The sequence below is a fragment of the Pongo pygmaeus genome, chromosome 18, assembly GCF_028885625.2.
Source record: "Pongo pygmaeus isolate AG05252 chromosome 18, NHGRI_mPonPyg2-v2.0_pri, whole genome shotgun sequence".
In the NCBI taxonomy this organism is placed as follows: Eukaryota; Metazoa; Chordata; class Mammalia; order Primates; family Hominidae; genus Pongo; species Pongo pygmaeus.
This window is the reverse complement of record NC_072391.2, coordinates 66,374,095-66,395,634: the sequence shown is the minus strand read 5'-3', so window position 1 is coordinate 66,395,634 and position 21,540 is coordinate 66,374,095. Positions and strand designations below refer to the sequence as shown.

At 42.0% G+C, this 21,540-nt stretch overlaps 1 protein-coding gene and 2 pseudogenes across 4 annotated transcripts in view; 2 read left to right on the top strand and 1 right to left on the bottom strand.

Annotated features, from left to right (window-relative positions):
* The window catches only part of TANGO6 (transport and golgi organization 6 homolog), a 242,621-nt gene that overhangs the window by 57,013 nt on the left and 164,068 nt on the right, over nt 1-21,540 (bottom strand). For all 4 annotated transcript variants that reach the window (XM_054454111.2, XM_063654474.1, XM_054454112.2 and 1 more), the window contains exon 16: nt 4,817-4,968. In XM_054454111.2, coding sequence (XP_054310086.2) covers nt 4,817-4,968 — 152 coding nt within the window. The remainder of the gene's footprint in view (nt 1-4,816; nt 4,969-21,540) is intronic.
* On the top strand, nt 1,103-2,487 carry LOC129016026 (deoxyuridine 5'-triphosphate nucleotidohydrolase, mitochondrial-like; annotated as a pseudogene).
* LOC129016466 (U6 spliceosomal RNA) lies at nt 20,188-20,287 on the top strand (annotated as a pseudogene).

Below are 21,540 nucleotides of genomic sequence, written 5' to 3'. Positions count from 1 at the left end.
TTAGGTTTGGTTCAGATCATGGACCAGCAACTTGTTTTAGTACACAGTTTACAGTTCAGTTTGGTTTGGGTTATGTGAAGAGAGCAAGAAAATAGAGAAAAAAAAAATGTGGGAATCACTTCAGTATCTGACCCAGAAAAGTTACACTAGTCTGAAATCTTCAGACAATATAACCAAATAGACCCATAAAAGCCTTCTCTTAAGTGTTACAAGTTAATAATACTAAAGAACAAGAGATTTGCTAAGTCCATCTAAAAAAGGATGAGATGCCTAACGGTTCACATATATTAGAACACTTGGGTTTTAAGTAGGTACTTAAAGTTATTGTTTCTAAGTTATTAAAAAAAAAAAGAAGATACAAAAACTGAGGAACAGGGTGTCCCTGGTGATCTCTCAGAGAACAGTTAAAGGGAAGGAAATAACTGATATATATGTAACTTTCCTGAAAATCCTAGGTTGAAATTTAATGAAAAGAGTAGGCCTTATAACCAAATAAAGCAAAATATACGAAGCTCAAGAATCAGGAAATACCATAAATTCAAGTGTATGCATACATCTGTGAGTGTGCTTCTCTGCTTATTGATATGACACAACTGCCAAACATTGAAAAAAACTCCCTCTCAGGCCCGGGTGCGGTGGCTCATGCCTGTAACCCCAGCACTTCGGGAGGCTGAGGCACGCGGATCACTTGAGGTCAGGAGTTCGAGGCCAGCTGGCCAACATGGCGAAATGCCATCTCTACTAAAAATACAAAAATTAGCTGGGCATGGTGGCTCATACCTGTAATCCCAGCTACTCAGGAGGCTAAGACAGGGGAATACTTGAACCCAGGAGATGGAGGTTGCAGTGAGCCGAGATTGCACCACTGCACTACAGCATAGGGAACAAAGCAAGACTCCATCTCAAAAAAAAAAAAAGGGAAAACTCCCCCTCAGTAAGTCATTCTTAAGATTTGGTCCTCTCATCCCTGGAACCTGGGAGGTGGAGACTGCAGTGAGTCAAGATCACGCCATTGTACTCCAGCCTAGGTGTTGGAGCAAGACTCCACCACAAACAAACAAACAAACAAACAAACAGATTTGATCCTCTCCTCTACTCACCTTCTCACTCTGCCATGCCCTGCTTTGATAAGACACCTGCCATTTCCCCCAGCTAGCAGGCCTGGCCTACAGAGGAGGGCAGCATGCAGCTCGCTTTGCCTGGCTCTCTGAACATCCCATGGCCTCAACCCAGGGGTCCATGCAGGCTGCGAGCTATGACCTGTACAGTGCCTATGATGATACAATACCACCTACAGAGAAAGCTCTTGTGAAAATGGACACTCCGATAGCCCTTCCTCCTGGGTGTTATGGAAGAGTGGCTCCATGGTCTGGTTTGGCTGCAAAACACTTTCTAGATGTAGGAACTCATGTCAGAGAGAAAGATTATAGCGTAAATGTTGATGGTATACCGTTTAATTTTGGCAAAAAAAAGTTTGAAGTCGGTGGGGCGTGGTGGCTCACGCCTGTAATCCCAGCACTTTGGGAGGCTGAGGTGGGCGGATCACCTGAGGTCAGGAGTTTGAGACCAGCCTGGCCAACATGGTGAAACCCTGTCTCTACTAAAAATACAAAAATTAGCCGGGTGTGGTGATGGGCGTCTGTAGTCCCAGCTACTTGGGAGGCTGAGGCAAGAGGATTACTTGAACCCGGGAGGTGGAGGTTGCAGTGAGCTGAGATTGTGCCACTGTACTCCAGCCTGGGCAACACAGTGAAACTCTGTCTCAAAAAAAAAAAAATTAAAAAATTAAAAAAGGAAAAGTTTGAATTTGAAGTCAAGAAAGGTGATCAAATTGCATAGCTCATTTGCGAACTAAATTTTTTTTAACCAGAAATAGAAGAAGTTTAAGATTTGGATGACACTGAAAGGGGTTCAGGAGGTTTTGGTTCCACTAAAGAATTAAAATTTTTGCCAAGAATAGAAAATGAGAAATCATACCTTGTCTTAAAAATAAAGTTTTTGCTTAAAGTGAAAAAAAAAAAAAAAAAAGGCCAGGTGCAATGGCTGATGCCTATAATCCCAGTGATATCTACAGGAGGCAGCCAAATGCCTAGGCAGATAGGGGCAGGTACCCAGTGCAACCCCACCTCCAAGCTGAAGACAGTTTAAAGCCCGAAAGCTAAACTACAAGTTAAATTCTGACTGGATTGAAAACTTGTCTTCCTGTTCAGCATACTTTCCTCTGATTGGTCCCCACCCTTCACCTATTTTACATATACTTACCACTTCCTAATTGGTTTTCTATACTGTGGGGCCCACCTTTAAGTGGTGCCTTGTTTTAACCTTTTTTGCATACTCACAAACCAATCAGCATGCAACTCGTGCCTATGAAGACCCCAGACTCAGTCAGTAGAGGGGGAAATGGGTTGACTTCAGGGAAGAGACAACCTGATTTTGGGGAAGACACCCTGCCCTTCACATCCTCTCTCCAGCTCCCTTCTCTGCTGAGAGCTGTTTCATTGCTCAATAAAATTATTCTCTGCCCTCCTCGCCCTTCAATGTCCAGTGTATCCTCCTTTATCTTGGGTGCGGTATGAGAGCTTGGGAACTGCTGAATGTGGTACAAGCTATAACACAGGTGAGCTGGGGCATGCCAGCATGGCCAAGTGAGGCCAGAGTCGGGCATTCCCAGCCAGAGGTCCCTGGCTTGCAAAGTGATGAGAAGAAAAATCCAACATCACCAGCACTTTGGGAGGCCGAGGCAGGAGGATCACTTGAGTCTAGGAATTCAAGACCAGCCTGGCCAACATGATGAAACACTGTCTCTACTAAAAATACAAAACTTAACCAGGCGTGGTGGCACACGCCTGTAATCCTAGCTACTCAAGAGGCTAATGTGGGAGAATCACTTGAACCTGGAAGGTGGAGGTTGCAGTGTGCCGAGACTGCACCACCTCACTCCAGCCTGGGCGACAGAGTTAGAGACTCCATTTGAAAAAAAAAAAAAAAGGTAATTTAAACTGTATTTCACTTACTTATTTATAATTTATAAGGCATCTTCTTCCAAAAAAAAACTTAAGATGGTCATGTACATTGGTAGTAAAGACTCCTGGCCACATGTTAACTAGTCTTTTTCTGTCTATCATCATCTGTAAACAGCAGAGTAGGTGCACACACTCAAGATATACACTGATATATTGATGAGTACATAAATACAAGGCAAAGGTACAATTTAAGAGGCTAGAGGGGCCAGGAGGGGTGGCTCACGCCCGTAATCCCAGCACTTTGGGAGGCCAAGGTGAGCAGATCACAAAGTCAGGAGTTCAAGACCAGCCTGGCCAACATGGTGAAACCCCGTCTTTACTAAAAATACAAAAATTAGCTGGGCATGGTGGCGTGCACCTGTAATCCCAGCTACTCAGGAGGCTGAGGAGAATTGCTTGAACTGGGACCCGGGAGGCGGAGGTTGCAGTGAGCCGAGATTGTGCCACTGTACTCTAGCCTGGGCTACAGAGCAAGACTCCGTCTCAAAAAAAAAAAAAAAAAAAAAAAGAGGCTAGAGAAAGACACTCATAGAGGCCAGGGGCAAGATGCACATTTCATTAATTAATAAACTCTGAGTTCAGGTGTGGTGGCTCATGCCTGTAATCCTAACACTTTGGGAGGCTGAGGCAGGTGGATCACCTGAGGTCATGAGTTTGAGACCAGCCTGGCCAACGTGGTGAAACCCTGTCTATACTAAAAATACAAAAATTTGCCAGGTGTGGTGGCACATGGTCCCAGCTACATGGGAGGCTGAGGTAGGAGGATTGCTTGAACCCAGGAGGCAGAGGTTGCAGTGAGCCACGATTGCGCCACTGCACTCCAGCCTGGGTGACAGCGAAACATTGTTTCAAATAATAATAAGAATAATAAACTCTAAAACCAGAAGAACTTCTAGACCCAACACCTTGTATGGCTATCATTTCGATGGTTCACCATTCATCTTTTCAATAATTTACTGACTGCCTACTACATACCAGGCACTGGGTGTGAAATGCTGAGCAAAACATGGAACTTAAGTGTTTTTTTTTTTTTGGTAAACAACACCATCCCCCTGAATACAGGGTGCCTCGGCCAAAGAGGGTCAATTAGAGTATTTGCCTGAGATTTTTCTGTGAGTGCAGATAAGACTTACAGATGGCCCAGAGACTCAGGGTAAAGCTCTATCTACTTTTCCTAAAGGTTTCTCCAATTCTGTTAGTTACATCAGACTCTTTATGATAAATCATCTTTTATTGCTTAAGGTAGGTTAAGATGACTTCCTCTCAGCTGCAACTATGAAATTCTTACCAACGTAATTTTTTGTTTTTGTTTTTTTTGAGACAGAATCTCGCTGTGTTGCCCAGGCTGGAGTGCAGTGGCGTGATCTTGGCTTACTGCAACCTATGCCTCCCGGGTTCAAGTGATTCTCCTGCCTCAGCCTCCTGAGTAGCTGGGATTATAGGCATGTACCACTATGCCCGGCTGATTTTTGTATTTTTAGTAGAGATAGGGTTATGCCATGTTGACCAGGCTGGTTTCAGACTCCTGGCCTCAAGAAATCCACCTGCCTCGGCCTCCCAAAGTGCTGGGATTACAGGTGCAAGCCACCATGCCCGGCCCTTACTAACATAACTTTCAATATACATGTGAGACAGATGAAGCCTTGGGAAGTTCAATGACTCACTTGCCCTGTCTCACAGGGAGGCAGTGGCAGATCTGCAAAAAGAGCCCAGGTCTCCTTACTCCCAATCTCAAGATGCATCATAGGTCCAGGTGAAAACACGCTTTAGAGAAAGGAATCAAAATACAGTACCTCATGGACCACGGAGCCCAGCAGAAAGTCCAGCCTCTGGCACAGCTCCCCAAGGTTGGCCAAGCTGCTGGCCCTGTGAGCACCATCGGGGTCTCTCACTCCCCTCAGGAAGGTGTGGATCAAAGGTTCTCGGTACTTTGAGACCATGTCTCCTATAGGAAAAAGGAAGAAATCAAAACCGCTTAAAACAAAATTTCAACTTCTTAAAAAAGGAAGAATTATATTTCCATGGTTCACTGCATGATGTCTTATTCTTTTTATTTTTGTTTTTATTTTTTTTTGAGACAGGGTCTTGCTGTGTCGCCCAGACTGGAGTGCAGTGGCACAATCACAGCTCACTGCAGCCTTGACCTCCCAGGCTCTGGTGATTCTCCCACGTAGCTGGGACTACAGGTGCATGCCACCATGCCCGGCTAACTTTTGTATTTTTTGTGGAAATGGGGTTTCGCCATGTTGCCCAGCCTGGTCTTGAATTCCTGGGCTCAAGCTATCCATCTGCCTTGGCCTCCCAAAGTGCTGGGATTACAGGAGTGAGTCACCATACATGACCAATGTCTTATTCTTTTCAAAGTACTTGCATAACCATTAAAAATCATGCTCCAGAAGAATATTTCATGTTATGAAAAATATTCATGATGTATGGTTTTGTGAAAAAGCATGTAGAATCTCAATTTTATTCTCAAAAGTCTACATGTAGAGATAAAATATGTGAAGATATTCCCCATAGTGTTACTAGCAGTTATTTTCAGAGTCTTATTATAGAAAACTTTAAAAATTTACATATACATACAAAAAATGTATATATCATAAGTATATAGCTTAATAAACTTTCACAAACCCAGCCCAACTATAATTAGCCCATGGTCACACAAACAAGAGTGGCCCCCAAGCTAGACCCCAGACTCCAATCATCAGCCTACTTTTCCCTGTCTTATCCTGCTGTCTGCTTGGATAAGCAAATTGAGTGAAAAACAATCAAGGCATTTGGGTCTTGGAGGAAGAGAACTATGACTATTAGACAAATATTTAACGAGAGGCCTAGTAAGTGCTAAGCATTGTTCCAGATGCTTGGCATATGCTGCAAAACAAGAGACCATGATTCCTGCCCTTCTGCGGCTTATATTCTAGTGTAAATTAGATAGAATGTTAGAAGGTAATATATACTATAGGGGCAAAAAAAGTAAAACAGGTAAGGGAAATAAGGAATAATGGGAATGGTGGCCGACTTCAGGTTTTAAAAAGGTGGTAAAGGTAGGCTTCATTGAGAAGGTGACATTTAAACAAAGACTGGAAGGTGAGCGTATCAGTCATGTGCATTTCTGGGAGAAGAGCATACCAGGAAGAGGGAACAGCCAGTGTAAAAACCCTGTAGAGGAGCACGCCTGGCATGTCTGAGAACACCAAGGAAGCCCTAGATGAGGCTAGAGAAGTAAGGGCAGGGATGGGGAGGTGGGGTAGATCATCAAGGGCCTTGCAGGACAATGCAAGGACTTGAACTTTTTCTCAGAGTACAGTGAGAGGCCTTTGGAGGATTCTGAGCAAAGGAGTACAAAAAGATCACACTGGCTGCAGTGCTGAGAACACACTGTTGGGTACCATGTATGTCCAGGGTGGAACAAGTGTCCAAGGTAGAAACCTACTACAGTAAGTGGCTGGAAAGACAACAGCGACTTGAACAGTAGAGGTGGTGATAAGATTCTGCATATATACATATATACACACACACACACACACACACACACACACATACATATATACATAGAGGGGGGGTGGGTCTTGCTCTGTCACCCAGGCTGGAGTGATCACAGCTCACTGCAGCCTCAATCTCCTGGGCTCAAGTGATCCTCTCACCTCAACCTCCAGAGTAGCTGGGACCACAGGTGTATGCCATCGCGCCTGACTAGTTTTTTGATTTTTTTGTAGAAACAGGGTCTCACTATGTTGCCCAGGCTGGTCTTGAACTCCTAAACTCAAGTGAGCCTCCTGCCTCTACCTCCCAAAGTGTTGGGATTACAAGCATAAAGTCACCTATTTTTAATCACCAAATGATGACCTATATTGATAAATCACTGACCTGTCCTACCAGGCCCAGTTCAAATGCCACTTTCTTTGTGGAACCTGCCTCTTCCCTTCAGTCAGCTTCAATTAGCCCTCCTTGAAAGTCTCACAATGCTTGGCGCTTAAGTCGCTTTGACTTAAATCACATTTGTCACTCATGCCTTGGTTCCTAAATGTTTTAAGCCTGTATCTATTTCTCCCATAAGACTATAAATTTCTTGAGGGTAGAACTTTGACTCCTTCATCTCTGATCCCATCAGGTCTTAGCAGTCTTTGCATATACAGTCATGAGCTGCATAACAATGCTTCAGTCAATCATGGACTGCATATACAGCAGTGGTCCCATCAGATTGTAGGGGAGCACACATTTAGAAACCTGATCAAGTTGGGGATCAAGCTGGGGAAACAATTAGTATTAGATCAAGTTGGGGAAATATTAGTATTCAGTAATGGTGCTGGGACATTTGATTTTCTGTATGAAAAAATATATATAAATACAATATCATCTAGGTTTGTGTAGGTACATTCTATGATGTTTGCACAATGACAAAATCACCTAACTACACATTTCTCAGAATGTATTCCCATTGTTAAGCAATGCATGACTGTACTAGGTACAGGAAATGGTAATACTGAATTGAATTCATTCATTTATTCAACAAAACATAATTATGTACTAGGTATCATGCTAATATTCTAGGAACACAAGAATTGATGAAATATTATTTTTACCCTTTAAGAAGCCCAAAGTAGGCTGGGCACGGTGGCTCATGCCTATAATCCCAGCACTTTGGGAGGCTAAGGTGGGAGGATTGCTTGAGCCCAGGAGTTTGAGACCAGCCTGGGCAACACAGGGATACTTTGTCTCTACAAAACTAAACTAAACTAAACTAAAATGAAATAAAATAAGGAGAAAAGAAGATGCCCAAAGTTTAAGGAGTACATATAAACAGATAAGTACTGACAATTATAGATCTGTGCAGCAAATGCTGTCATAGAGTCAAGCAGAGGTTGCTCGAAAGCATGACTTTGCTAGTCTCAGTCCCTTGGAAGGAAGAGGACGAAGAAGTTTGTTTTTTTTGTTTTGGTTTTTGTTTTCCCCTCAAGGTCCAAAGCACAATGTACCTTCCATACAGTATAAGAAAAAGATAAAGGAGTACTTTCTCCAAAATACTCCCAATTCCTAACATACTACATGCAGTCATAAGACTCACCTCTGTCCTGTTAACATCAACGTATGCTGCCAAAACTAAATCACTGATGACCTAGACGTAGCCTATTTTCAGAACAGAAATGAGGAGATTTGAACTGTCATCTCGGACTCTTTGACCCAGTCTTTGCATTTCTAATTATCTATCCTAGAGAGGTAGTTACATATCTGCACAAGGACAACTGCATCAAGAATTTAGTGAATTATAATCATGAAAAATGAGAAGAAATAAACTAAAAAATTCATATAGGAAAGGTTAAATAACCATGGTATACCCATATTACAGATTACTATGCAGTGATTAAAAGGAACATGACAGAATTATATATACTGACATGAAAAGCTCTCAAGACATTGTTAAAGTGAAAGAAACTACCAGAACCAGTATTCCCATTTATGTACGCAAATATGCACACACACAACTTTTCCTACTATTAACAAATCAAACATACAGATTTATTTATTTATTTATTTATTTATTTATTTATTTATTTATTTTGAGACAGAGTCTCACTCTGTTGCCCAGGCTGGAGTGCAGTGGCGTGATCTCGGCTCACTGCAAGCTCTGCCTCCCGGGGCTCACGCCACCGCGCCCGGCAAACATACAGATTTAAACACATACATTAAATATTCAAATGCATAGGAAAAAAGAGAAAGGACATATACTAAGACAAAGGAGTTAACTTGTTTGAAGAGTAAATAGAGCTGGGATCAAACTTAAATGGTCTGATACTTAATTCCTATGAGTTACCTATGAGTAACTCCTATGATATATTGCATTTAAGAGATTTCCGGCCGGGCACGGTGGCTCACACCTGTAATCCCAGCACTTTGGGAGGCCGAGGCGGGCAGATCACAAGGTCAGGAGATGGAGACCATCCTGGCTAACACGGTGAAACTCCGTCTCTACTAAAAACACAAAAAGAAATTAGCCAGGCGTGGTGGCGGGCACCTGTAGTCCCAGCTACTTGGGAGGCTGAGGCAAGAGAATGGCGTGAACCTGGGAGGCGGAGCTTGCAGTAAGCTGAGATCACACCACTGCACTCCAGCCTGGGCGACAGAGTGAGACTCTGTCTCAAAAAAAAAAAAAAAGAGATTTCCAACAGCTGGGCACGGTGGCTCACCATGGTGAAACTCCGTCTCTACTAAAAATACAAAAATTAGCCAGGTGTGGTGATGGGCTCCTGTAATCCCAGCTACTTGGAAGGCTGAGGCAGGAGAATTGCTTGAACCTGGGATGCAGAGGTTGCAGTGAGCTGAGATCATGCCATTGCACTCCAGCTTGGGCAACAAGGGTGAGACTCTGTCTCTCAAAAACAAAAAAGATTTCCAACTAAGACTAACATATACTTTTCTACTTTTGTTGCAGTGCTTTCTCTTTCTGGAGTTAGGAAGGGGGCTTGCTCACTCTGAAGTGGGAGATGAGGATCCAGAGTAAGAGATCTGTGTTCTAGGGTTGGCCCTGCTGCCAACCAGCAGAGTGACCCTTGGGCAATTCACTTCGCTTCCCTGGAAGTGGAGATGAGCCAGTGAGACAAGATGACCTCTCAGGCCCCTTCCACTTCTAAGTGTGTGAGTTGGTGAGTCATTTTCAGTTTAGTCATCAGGAAAATGAGATTTAGGAGACTGGGGAAGGAAGAAAAGGCACACATTCATGAGCCCTGGAGTGGGAGGCTGTTGTGGTTAAAGGAAGAAGGTTCCTTGTCAGGAAGGAAGGCACATAAAAAATGAAGGAAGTTTGGAAATCTACAAGCAGGGGAAATTGCAGGTTGAAAAGGGTAAGAACACAGGAGAAACATTTTAATGTTTACTAATATGGGGCTTATAGTTAAAAATAAATGATAAAGAAAGAAAAGGCATATTAAATTAACTTATCAAATAATGATTAAGTGTGTACTATGTGTCTGGCACTGTGCTAGGCCCTGGGGGGCTAATCGTAAGCAAGAAAGATACAGTCCTTGCCCTCATGGCAAAACCTAATGGGGAAGAGGAAAAATACTGACCAAGCAATAACAATGGAGTGAGATGTGCCAAAATGGTGACAGAGAGGGACTTTTATGAGTAATGTTTGATCTGGTTCCTATTCTATTAACAACAGCTCCAGTATTATCTTATTTGCTCAGACTCTAAAGTGTGTTCATTTTTTTTTTCACTACTCCCTGTTACCCTTCAATTAGTTCACTTATTATTATTCAGTCTTCATTTACTTCCACACAGGATTTGAAGCAACTTACAATAAATAACGTTGAAACCATGTGTCATTAAAATAAACATTTTAGGCTGGGTATGGTGGCTTACACCTGTAATCCCAGCACTTTGGGAGGCTGAGGTGGGCGAATTACCTGAGGTCAGGAGTTTGAGACCATCCTGGCCAACATGGTGAAACCCATCTCTACTAAAAATACAAAAAAATTAGCCAGGTGTGGTGGTGCCCGCCTGTGGTCCCAGCTACTCAGGAGGCTGAGGCAGAAGAATAGCTTTAACCCAGGAGGCGGAGGTTGCAGTGAGCTGAGATCGCACCATTGCACTCCAGCCTGGGTAGAGACTCCATCTCAAAATAATAATAATAATAATAATAATAATAATAATAAATAAAATAAAATACATAAAATAAAATAAATATTTTAAAAGCTCTATAGTAAGTGAGAGAAGTGCAGACATCCCAAGCTAAGAATGGCTACTGCAAATAAACCAAGAGTTTAGTAGTTTAATTTTACAATTCTTGGTAGTTAAGGCAAAAAAGGACTTAGAAAACACAGCTCTCATCATCCAATAAAAGAAGGAACATCATGAAGAGAGAGAAACTTCAGGAAGGACGCTAAGAGGTATCTCATTCATTCATCTGGCAAATCTTTTTTTTTTTTTGAGACGGAGTTTCGCTCTTGTTGCCCAGGCTGGAGTGCAACGGCGCGATCTCGGCTCACCGCAACCTCCCCCTCCTGGGTTCAAGTAATTCTCCTGCCTCAGCCTCCCAAGTAGCTGGGATTATAGACACGTGCCACCATGCCTGGCTAATTCATCCAGCAAATCTTAATTGAGTGCCCACAGTACTCCAATGTGCCAATGTTCTCAGTACTGTGGACAATATGGCATGAACAAGAAATCAAAGCTCCCATCTTCATGAAGCCTACTTCTAGCAGGGAAGAAAGACAATAAATAATAAAATTTCCAGCAGCAATGAGGGCTATGAAAAAAAATAAGGAGCGGGGGAGTTGACAATGTGGGTGAGGGCTCAGGGAAGAGCTCTCAGAGGAGAAGACCTCAAGGAACAAGTCATGTGAGGGCCTGGTGGAAAAGTGAAGAAGAGAGTGGGCAATAAAAGCTTTATATTCAATGCAGAAATCATACGGCTGTTTCTTATACTGACTGGCCATATAAGTCAAGAGCACATCACTATATTAACAAAACGGCAACTTAACGTTCCATTTATGTAAATTCCTGCCCTAACTGAGCTCCAGCACTCCTTTGAAAATGAGCATCCATTGGCCAGGTGCAGTGGCTCACGCCTGTAATCTCAGCACTTTGGGAGGCAGAGGTGGGCGGATCACGAGGTCAAGAGATCGAGACCATCCTGGCTAACACAGTGAAACCCCGTCTCTACTAAAAATACAAAAAATTATCTGGGCGTGGTGGTGGGTGCCTGTAGTCCCAGCTATTCGGGAAGCTGAGGCAGGAGAATGGCATGAACCCAGGAGGTGGAGCTTACAGTGAGCTGAGATCATGCCACAGCACTCCAGCCTGGGCGACAGAACAAGACTCTGTTTAAAATAAATAAATGAATAAATAAATAAAATAAAATGAGCATCTGTTAAACTACATGCTCCATGAACCCATCCCAGCTGCACCTGAGAACCCAAGAAGCCAGTGGGAGTGTCAGCATCTCAGACCCTGCATTGTACCTGGTCAGCTGGCTCTAGGCTCACTTGCTACCTTGTTCTCCAGGTGTTAGACTGGAAGAACTGGAACACTCACTGCATCCACTCTGCATTTCTCAAAGGGCTCCTGCCTGCACGTTCTCCAAGACTGGACCTCTATTAGGCCTCACATATATAGCCTAGATCTGTCACATACTTGGCTCAAACCTGGTCTTCTTTGGGGATTTATGACCTTGCCTTCATTTCTTGGGGCTCTGCTACCCTCTGACTAATCTTCCTTCCCTTCTGATCTTGTGATAGGGGTCTCAGGACTGTATTGTACCCTAGTCTCCAGGTGGGAGTTGGCTTGAACTGGTTTCTATGGAGAACAAAATGAATGCACATAGTCAAAGAATCTTCCAGGGCTGCAATTTGGCATAGGCATTGAATTTTAAGATCCTACATAAGAGGTTCTTTTTCTTTTCTTTTTCTTTTTTTTTTTTTTTTGAGACAAGGTCTTCTTCTGTCACCCAGGCTAGAGTGGAGTGCAGTGGTGCAATCATAACTCACTGCAGAATCAAACTCCTGGGCTCAAGAGATCCTCTTGCTTTAGCCTCCTGAGTAGGGTGGGACTATAGATGCACACCACCATGCCCAGCTGGTTACAATTTTTTTTTTTTATAGAGATTGGGCCTTGCTATGTTGCCCAGGCTGGTCTCAAACTCCTGGGCTCAAGTGATCCTCCTGCCTTAGACTCCCAAAGTGCTGAGATTATAAGTGTGAGCCACTGTGCCCAGCCCAGGGGTTAATTTGAGCTTTAGGGATTCTTCTATGTCAAATTTTGTACACATCTCACTGGCATTTTCCCACTCTTCCTTACAAACAGTACATTAATTTTGTTCAAGTATCCACCTGTCGCCACCCCTCCCCATGTGATTCAGGCTACAGTTTCCATTGGTCTAAGTGAATCATGGTGGACATCTCCCTTTGCTTTAATTGGTTTAGGCATGGGCATGTGACCCAGTTCTGGACAATGAGTTGTGAAGGAAAGTCTGCTAGAAGACTGTCAGAAAACTTTTTGCCTTTGGCTATCATAAGGATATATGAATTAGGGTTGCCTTAGAGTTGCTGCAACCAACTTGAAACCATGAAGAACTAAAGGATAAGGCCCATAAGCTGTGGTTGACAGAGGAGAAAGATGAAAAGAATATGGGTCTTCAATGATGTCACTGAGCTACAGAATTAGCAATCCTGGAATTTTTGTTATGTGTGATAATTCATTCTTTGTTAAGCCACTTGAGTTGGGAATTTCTGTTACTTGCAACCAAAAGCATCCTGATATATGAAAACTGGAATGCTCTTCATATATAAAGTTGTAGAACACCTCAATGTCAATCCTATGTCTATCAATATGAAACATCAAAAAAGTTAGATTTGTCAAAACTAAGGAACTTGGGGGCTGGGCACAGTGGCTCACGCCTGTAATCCTAGCACTTGGGGAGGCCAAGGCAGGCAGATTGCCTGAGCTCAGGAGTTCAAGAGCAGCCTGGCCAACACAGCGAAACTGTGTGTTTACTAAAAATATAAAAAATTAGCTAGGCATGGTGGCACATGCCTGTAGTCGTAGCTACTCGGGAGGCTGAGGCACGAGAATTGCTTGAGCCCAAGAGCTGGAGGTTGCAGTGAGCCAAGATTGTGCCACTGCACTCTGGCCTGTGCGACAGAGTAAGACCTGGTCTGGTCTCTGAAAAAAAAAAAAAAAAAAAAGGGAACTTAAGGCAGCCCCGCCTCTTTTTTTTTGGAGACAGGGTCTTGTTCTGTCGCCCAGGTTGGAGTGCAGTGCTGTAATCACGGCTTATTGCAGCCTTGACCTCCCAGGTTCAAGTGATTCTTTTACCTTAGCCTCCCGAGTAGCTGGGACCACAGGCGCACGCCACCACACCCAGCTGATTTTTGTATATTTTTGTAGAGAAGGGGTTTTGCCATGTTGCCCAGTCTTGTCTCAAACTCCTGAGCTCAAGTGATCCTCCCACCTCAGCTTCGGCCTCCCAAAGTGCTGGGATTACAGGTGTGAGCCACTGTGTACATATTTTTAAAATGGCTCAAAGCTCAATTTTATAACCAAAGTATAACAAAAGAAAAAAATTAAACCAAATAATTTTCTTTCTTTTAACTACAATTTTAATTGAGACAACAACCTGGTATACAGCATGACTCCTATAATATCAGCATATATACATATAACTGTCCCAAAGAGCTGAATCATCTTAGTATATGTGCTAACCTATTAAAAAAAAAAAAGGTGTGTAACTACTTACAGTAGTAGCTTGCAAGAAGGGGTTACATGCTGAGTGTATTTCACAACTATTGGCTAACCTATTTGATTATGAATTAAAATCTAGGGTTCTGGGATACCCACTATTATTTCCTAGTTTCTGATTGGCAACAAAACCACTATTATCCCATCCAGGAGGGGTTCTTTGGTTTTGGTTGTTGTCTCTTGTTTGTACTTTTCTTTATCCAGATGAGATGTTCCTATTGACTCAGTTGAAACTTATTTGAACCGTAAGGCTCCGAGATCCTAATTCATCTTTTAATGAAAGACAGCACACATTTGTCCCCTGACAAGGACAAACATTCATTACTATTTCTTTGTCTTCTTAAAGATATGCATTAAATGACTTTTACAAAAAGTACTGATTTCCAAATTCCCCCACCCCATTTTCAGAAAGCATTCATTACAGACTACAATATTTAGATGAAGAGGCACTCATGAAACTGAAGTTAAAGAGACAATCTTCTTTTCCTCAGGTATTTCTTTCTTTTTTTTTTCCTTTTCTTTTTTTTTGAGACGGAGTTTCACTCTTGTTGCCCAGGCTGGAGTGCAATGGCACGATCTCGGCTTCCTGCAACCTCCACCTCCTGGTTTCAAATGATTCTCCTGTCTCAGCCTCTTGAGTAGCTGGGATTATAGGCATGCGCCACCATGCCCGGCTAATTTTGTATTTTTAGTAGAGATAGGGTTTCTCCATGTTGGTCAGGCTGGTCTCAAACTCCCGACCTCAGGTGATCCGACCACCTCGGCCTCCCAAAATGCTGGGATTACAGGCGTGAGCCACCGTGCCCAGCCTCCTCAGGTATTTCTAAAAAGCTTCAGAGAAATGAACACAGTAAATCCAAGCCCACTTCTAGAAACTTACTCCAGTAGATTCTAATGAGTAGGGTTTATCTTAGCTTAGTTTTAATGGCTTCTACTTCGTACAGTGGTAATGACAACACCTGGCTATTTGCAACTCCCTATTCTCAGGAAGTCAGCACCAATCAACCTTATTGAGAAGCAAACAGCTGTGTGTTCAAGAAAGCCAGTGAAGGATCTAGATTTGTTTGAACAAACTTGATAAAAATGAGTTGCTTTGGAAGGTGAACAATCAAGTGAGAGAGCTGAAAAAATTTTAACCTGCTTATGACTTGCCTATATCAATTCTGGCATTGTGAAAAGATTCTTTTAACAAATTAGAATTTGGAAGATTTTTCATTAAGCTTTTCAATGGTACTCTGAAGTCTAGAGTGATCGATTCATTTATGCATATCAGATCCCATCTTTTTCAAGAAAGGATCTGAAATGACTTGCAACAAGAGATGCTTACATAGCAGAGGGGTGCTGTCAAATCTGAATTAACAAGCTTTGGGCGGCTGAGGTGGGAGGATGGCTTGAGGCCAGGAGTTCAAGACCAGCTTGGGCAATATGGCTAAAGCTTGTCTCTAAAAAAAAGTTATTTTAAAAATTAGCTGGGTATGGTAGCACGCGCCTGTAGTCCCAGCTACTAGGGAGGCTGAGGTGGGAGGAGCACTTGAGCCCAGATGTTCGAGGACTGCAGTAAGCTATGATTGTGCCACTGCACTCCAGCCTGCGTGACACAGCAAGACCCTTTTTCCAAAAAAAAAAAAGAACACACTCAACTTTTGGAGTCAGAGGACCTGCTAATTTCAAGGGCTCAATCATTCCCCTAGTTCACTAAAACAGGTCATAAAAGTGAAATTGAGAAAAATCAAGTAAGAAAAAGAATTCCACTCTGCCAAATTCTTACACCATTCTTTTAAAATTTATTATTAATGTATGGGAGCTCTCTTCTTTCTCCTACTGCCCTCCCCCCTTTTTTTTTGAGACACACATGTGAACACAGATAAAAACCATTCCTAACTGCTCTCTTCATTTTCTACCAAGAAGAAGTAACTAAAGAATATCTTATCCTGCAGATTAAGGTACTGCTAGCTAAAACGAATTATATTTTCCACAAATCGAATGATCACTTATGGCCAGCACTCCTCTGTAATCAGAACTTTACACATATTCTGAATAATGTTTTACTCCAATGTTTCTCAAACACACACATGGGCATTAAAATTGTGCAATGCAACTTGATTATAATGTGGATCCTGGTGATTCAGAATTATTATTAAAATGGAAACACAATATTTTAAAAATTATTTTAGAGAATACACATAGTCCTGAAAATATATCAGAATTTAATTTCCAAACTTCAGTTTAAGAAATATCTTTCCATCTAACCAATTCAATGAAAACACTGAATGTATACATACTATGTACAAGGGAAGCCATACGGCGCTGGAGATTGACAGATGATTGAGATTTTGTCCTTACTTCTAGGAAGTTAGAGGTACTAAGCAGGACGAGAGCAACAGGATGGGTGATATCTATTCTTCTTGGGGAAGATTTCATGGAGGAGGGAGCACTTAAACCTAATCTTGAAGAATGGTAAGGATTCTCATAGGGGCAGACAAGAGAAAGATTGCTTCAGGTAGACGGAGCTGTGATAGCAGAGGCAAGGTGGTGGCAGGGGTAGACAGACAAAATATATAGTATATTTAGAAAACAGCAACTGTAGCAGGTAACTGCAACGAAGGGCACAATGAGAGGTGAACATGATCAGAAACAGGCAGTGTCAAATCATGGAGGGTGTGAAATTAAAGACGTAAACAATGCAGAGCTGATAATGCTTTTTTGGGCAAGGAAATAGCTTAACTAGAGATACATTCTTAGTGGATTAGAATTTAGATAATGTGTTCACTGAGGATGGAGGTCTTTGTTTTATAATACAGAATGAGGTTTTTAATCTCCAGTGGATCATTCTACTGCAATGCCTTTAGCATAACATTACTCTGGTGCAAAGTCACTGTAATCTCACTACAGTTGAAGAGTATGATAATCTTTTGGGAATCAAATCTCTCTTCCAAATGAATGATGGCACAAATAGTACTGGGACTGCTCCATTTAGTGAGGGTAGCAAATAGAATGATAAGATACACAGAATGATTGAAAACTTTCTAGATACTTTGGCAAGAGAAAGTCTTTCTCTATAACAGTCATAGAGGAATCAGGTCATCAATAGCATAGTCATTTAGGGGGTGGCCTCACCAGCTTAGCAGTGCTGACACCCATTTCACTCTTAGTACATGCATGAAATAATTTAATTCACTTCAAGCAACCGATGTATCCTAATATGCCCTTGAGTTCCTGCCACCAAAAGCCAAAAGTAAGTATTCAGGTTAGCAATGAATATTCTGAATAAGAAAATAATTCCATTTGCAATTGCACTGAAAAGAATAAAATAGGAATAAATTTAACAAAAGAAGTGCAACATACACTCTGAAAACATTACTGAAAGAAATTAAAGAAGACAAATAAATGGAAAGACATCCCATGCTCACGAATTGAAGGACAATATTACAATGGCAATATCCAAAGTTGATCAACAGATTCAACACAATCCCTATCAAAATGCCAGCTGCTTTTGTTATTGCTGTTGTTGTTGCACAAATTGGCGACCTGATCCTAAAATTCATATAAGAATGGAAGGGATCCACAACAGTGAAAAAGTTGGAGGACTCACGCTTCTGATTTTAAAACTTACTACAAATCTACAATAATCAAGATAGTATATATTGGCCTAATAATAGGTAAATCAATAGAATAGAACTGAGGGTCAAGAAATAAACTCTCGGGCCAGTCGCAGTGGCTCACGCCTGTAATCCCAGCAGGCGTGAGCCACTGGGATTTGGGAGGCCGAAGTGGGTGGATCACCTGAGATCAGGAGTTCAAGACCAGCCTTATCAACATGGAGAAACCCCGTCTCTACTAAAGATACAAAATTAGCTGGGCATGGTGGCGCGTGCCTGTAATCCCAGCTATTTGGGAGGCTGAGACAGGAGAATCGCTTGAACCCAGGAGGCGGAGATTTCAGTGAGCCGAGATCACACCACTGCACTCCAGCCTGGGCATACAGAGCAAGACTCCGTCTCAAAAAAAAAAAAAAAGAAAGAAACTCTCCTGTTTATGTGTTTATGTTCAATTGGTTTTTAACAAGAATGCCAAAACAATGGAGAAAGAATGAGGCTGGAACAACTTGACAGCCACATGAAAACCCCTTCTTGACACATGTACAAAATTAACTTCAGCCGGGCTCGGTGGCTCACACTTGTAATCCCGGCATTTGGGAGGCTGAGATGGGCAGGTCACCTGAGGTCAGGATTTTGAGATCAGCCTTATCAACATGGCAAAGCCCCATCTCTATTAAATATACAAGAATTAGTCAGGCATGGTGGCGGGTGCCTGTAATCCCAGCTACTTTGGAGGCTGAGGCACAAAAATTGGTTAAGCCTGGGAGGCAGAGGTTGTGGTCAGTTGAGATCGTGCCACTGCACTCCAGACTGGGGAACAGAGTGAGACTCCATCTCAAAAACAAAACAAAACGAAACAAAACAAAACAAAAATTAACTTCAAATGGATCACAGATTTATGCAAAAGAGATAAAATTGTAAAACTCTTAAAACATACAAGGCCAGGCACAGTGGCTTATGCCTGTAATCTCAGCCCTTTGGGAGGCTTAAGTGGGAGGATTGCTTGAGGCCCAGCGTTCAAGACCAGCCTGGGAGTGGTGGCTTTGATCAACATAGCAAGATCTCGGCTGTACAAAAAACAAGAAAACAGGGGTAAATCTTTGTGACTTTAAGTTAGACAAAGCCTTCTTACATATGATGCCAAAAGCAAAAGTGACAAAAGAAAAAATGCATACGTTGGACTTCATCAAAATTAAAAACCTTTGTGCTTCAAATGTCACCATCAAGAAAGTAAAAAGAATTTTGATAGTAAAGGAGGCTGTGTGGTGGGGAGGGAGCATACGGAAACTCTCTCGATTTTCTGCTCAATTTTTATGTGAACCTATAACTGCTCTAAAAAAAAAAGTCTATTTTTTCTGAAAGAAAAAGCCTATTCTTTTTTTTTTAAAAAAGTGAAAAGACAACCCACAAAATGGAAGAAAATATTTGCAAATCATATAAGTGTAAGGGACTTCTCTCTTGAATCTATAAAGAACTCTTACAACACAAAAAAGAAAGACAACTCAATTTAAAAATGATCTGAATAAACATTTCTCCAAAGAAGATATATGAACGTCCAAGAAGCACAGGAAAAGGTGCTCAACATCATTAATCACTGGGGAAGTACAAATCAAAACCATAATGAGATATCATTTCATATCCACCGGGAGGGCTGTAATCAAAAGGGCAGACAATAATAAGCCCTGGTGAGGAGAAACTGGAACCCTTCTACGCTGCTGGTGAAAATGTAAAATGGAAAACTTTGGAAAACAGTTTGGCAGTTCCTCAAAAAGTTAAACATAGAGTTACCATATGACTCGAGAGAACTGAAAACACATTTCCACATAAAAACTTGTACACAAATATACATAGCAGTTTTATTCATAATAGCCCAAAATTCACATATCCATCAACTGATAAATGGATTAAAAATGTGGCATATCCAGGCCGGGCACAGTGGCTCACGCCTGTAATCACAGCACTTTGGGAGGCCGAGGCGGATGGATCACGAGGTCAGATCGAGATCATACTGGCTAACACAGTGAAACCCGTCTCTACTAAAAATACAAAAAATCAGCAAGGTGTGGTGGCATGTAGTCCCAGCTACTGGGAAGGCTGAGGCAGGAGAATTGCTTGAACCCAGGAGGCGGAGATTGCAGTGAGCCGAGATCTTGCCACTGCACTCCAGTCTGGGTGACAGAGCGGAACTCAGTCTCAAAAAAAAAAAAAAAAAAGAAAAGAAAAAAGAAAAAAAATGTGGCATATAAATACAACGGAATATTATTCAGCAATAAAAAGAAATGAATTACCAATACATGCTACAACACAGATGAACTTTGAAAACACTGTGCTTGCCTCAGCAGCAAATATACCAACACTGGAATGATACAGAGATTAGCATGGCTCCTGTGCAAGGATGACAGGCAAATTCGTGAAATGTTCCATGTTTAAAATAAAAGAAAAAGAAAACATTATGCTAAGTGAAAGAAGCCCACATGGTGTATTTCGTTTATATGAAATGTCCAACTCTAAGTAAACCCTTACAGCAGCAAGTACAGTAGTGATTACTCGACTGGGAGTGGGTACAAGGTTGCTTTTGGGGTGATGAAAATGTCCTAAATTGATTGTAATGGTGAGCATACAACCCTGTGAGCATACAACAACAACAACATTGAGCTGTACACTGTAAATGGTTGAATTATATGGTATATGAATTCTATTTCAATGAGTTTGTTTTTCTTTTTGTTTTTGTTTTGAGACAGAGTCTCGCTCTGTTACCCAGGCTGGAGTGCAGTGGTGCGATCTCAGTTCACTGCAACCTCCGCCTTCCAGGTTCTAGGGATTCTCCTGCCTCAGCCTCCACAGTAGATGGGATTACAGGCGAGTTCCACCATGCCCAGCTAATTTTTGTATTTTTTTTTTTTAGTAGAGACGGAGTTTTGCCATGTTGGTCAGGCTGGTCTCGAACTCCTGACCTCAGGTGATCCACTTTCCTTGGCCTCCCAAAGTGCTAGGATTACAGGCATGAGCCACCGCACCCGGCCAGAAGTCTGTTTTTTAAAAAATGAAATTTTGCGAATGAAAGGGTCAGAACGAGGACTGGAGAATCTATTTTTCAGTGAAGCTGGAACAACAGAAGCAACATATAAAAATATTCACATACTAGAAAAGAAGCAGTCTATGTGTGTAAGCACAATCTGATATGAAACACATCCCTGCCTCCCAAAAACTCAGAGACCAAAGGCTTGGGACTAATCTCACAGACAATTCACAATCCTTGCTCCCCTCAAACAGAGGAGGCAGGAGATCTGGATTCTTCGGTGATCTGCCCACTATAGGAACTGAGTCCTGCCTCCACCACCAGCCAAGCAGAACTCAGGGCTTTCCCACTGCTTTCTGACTGGCATCGCTTCTGCCAGCTCTTCCTTTCCTTATTTGTCAGTCAACGATGGTGACAATATAATTTCAGTTTTTACTGCTTCAGAGCCGGCCAGTTCATGAGTAACATTTGTAAAAGCCTTCTAAATTTTCATTGTTTCTGTTTTTGAAAAAATATTAGTATTATTTAAAAGTTTCTTAACAGAGGCAAGAAAAACACTGCAGATTCAGACTCTTGGAGGTCCTTATGTCAAAGGCATTCAAACCAGAGTGACTCCACCTTGAATAGCGGCTGGGTAAAATGAGGATTCAACTTGCTACCTTTT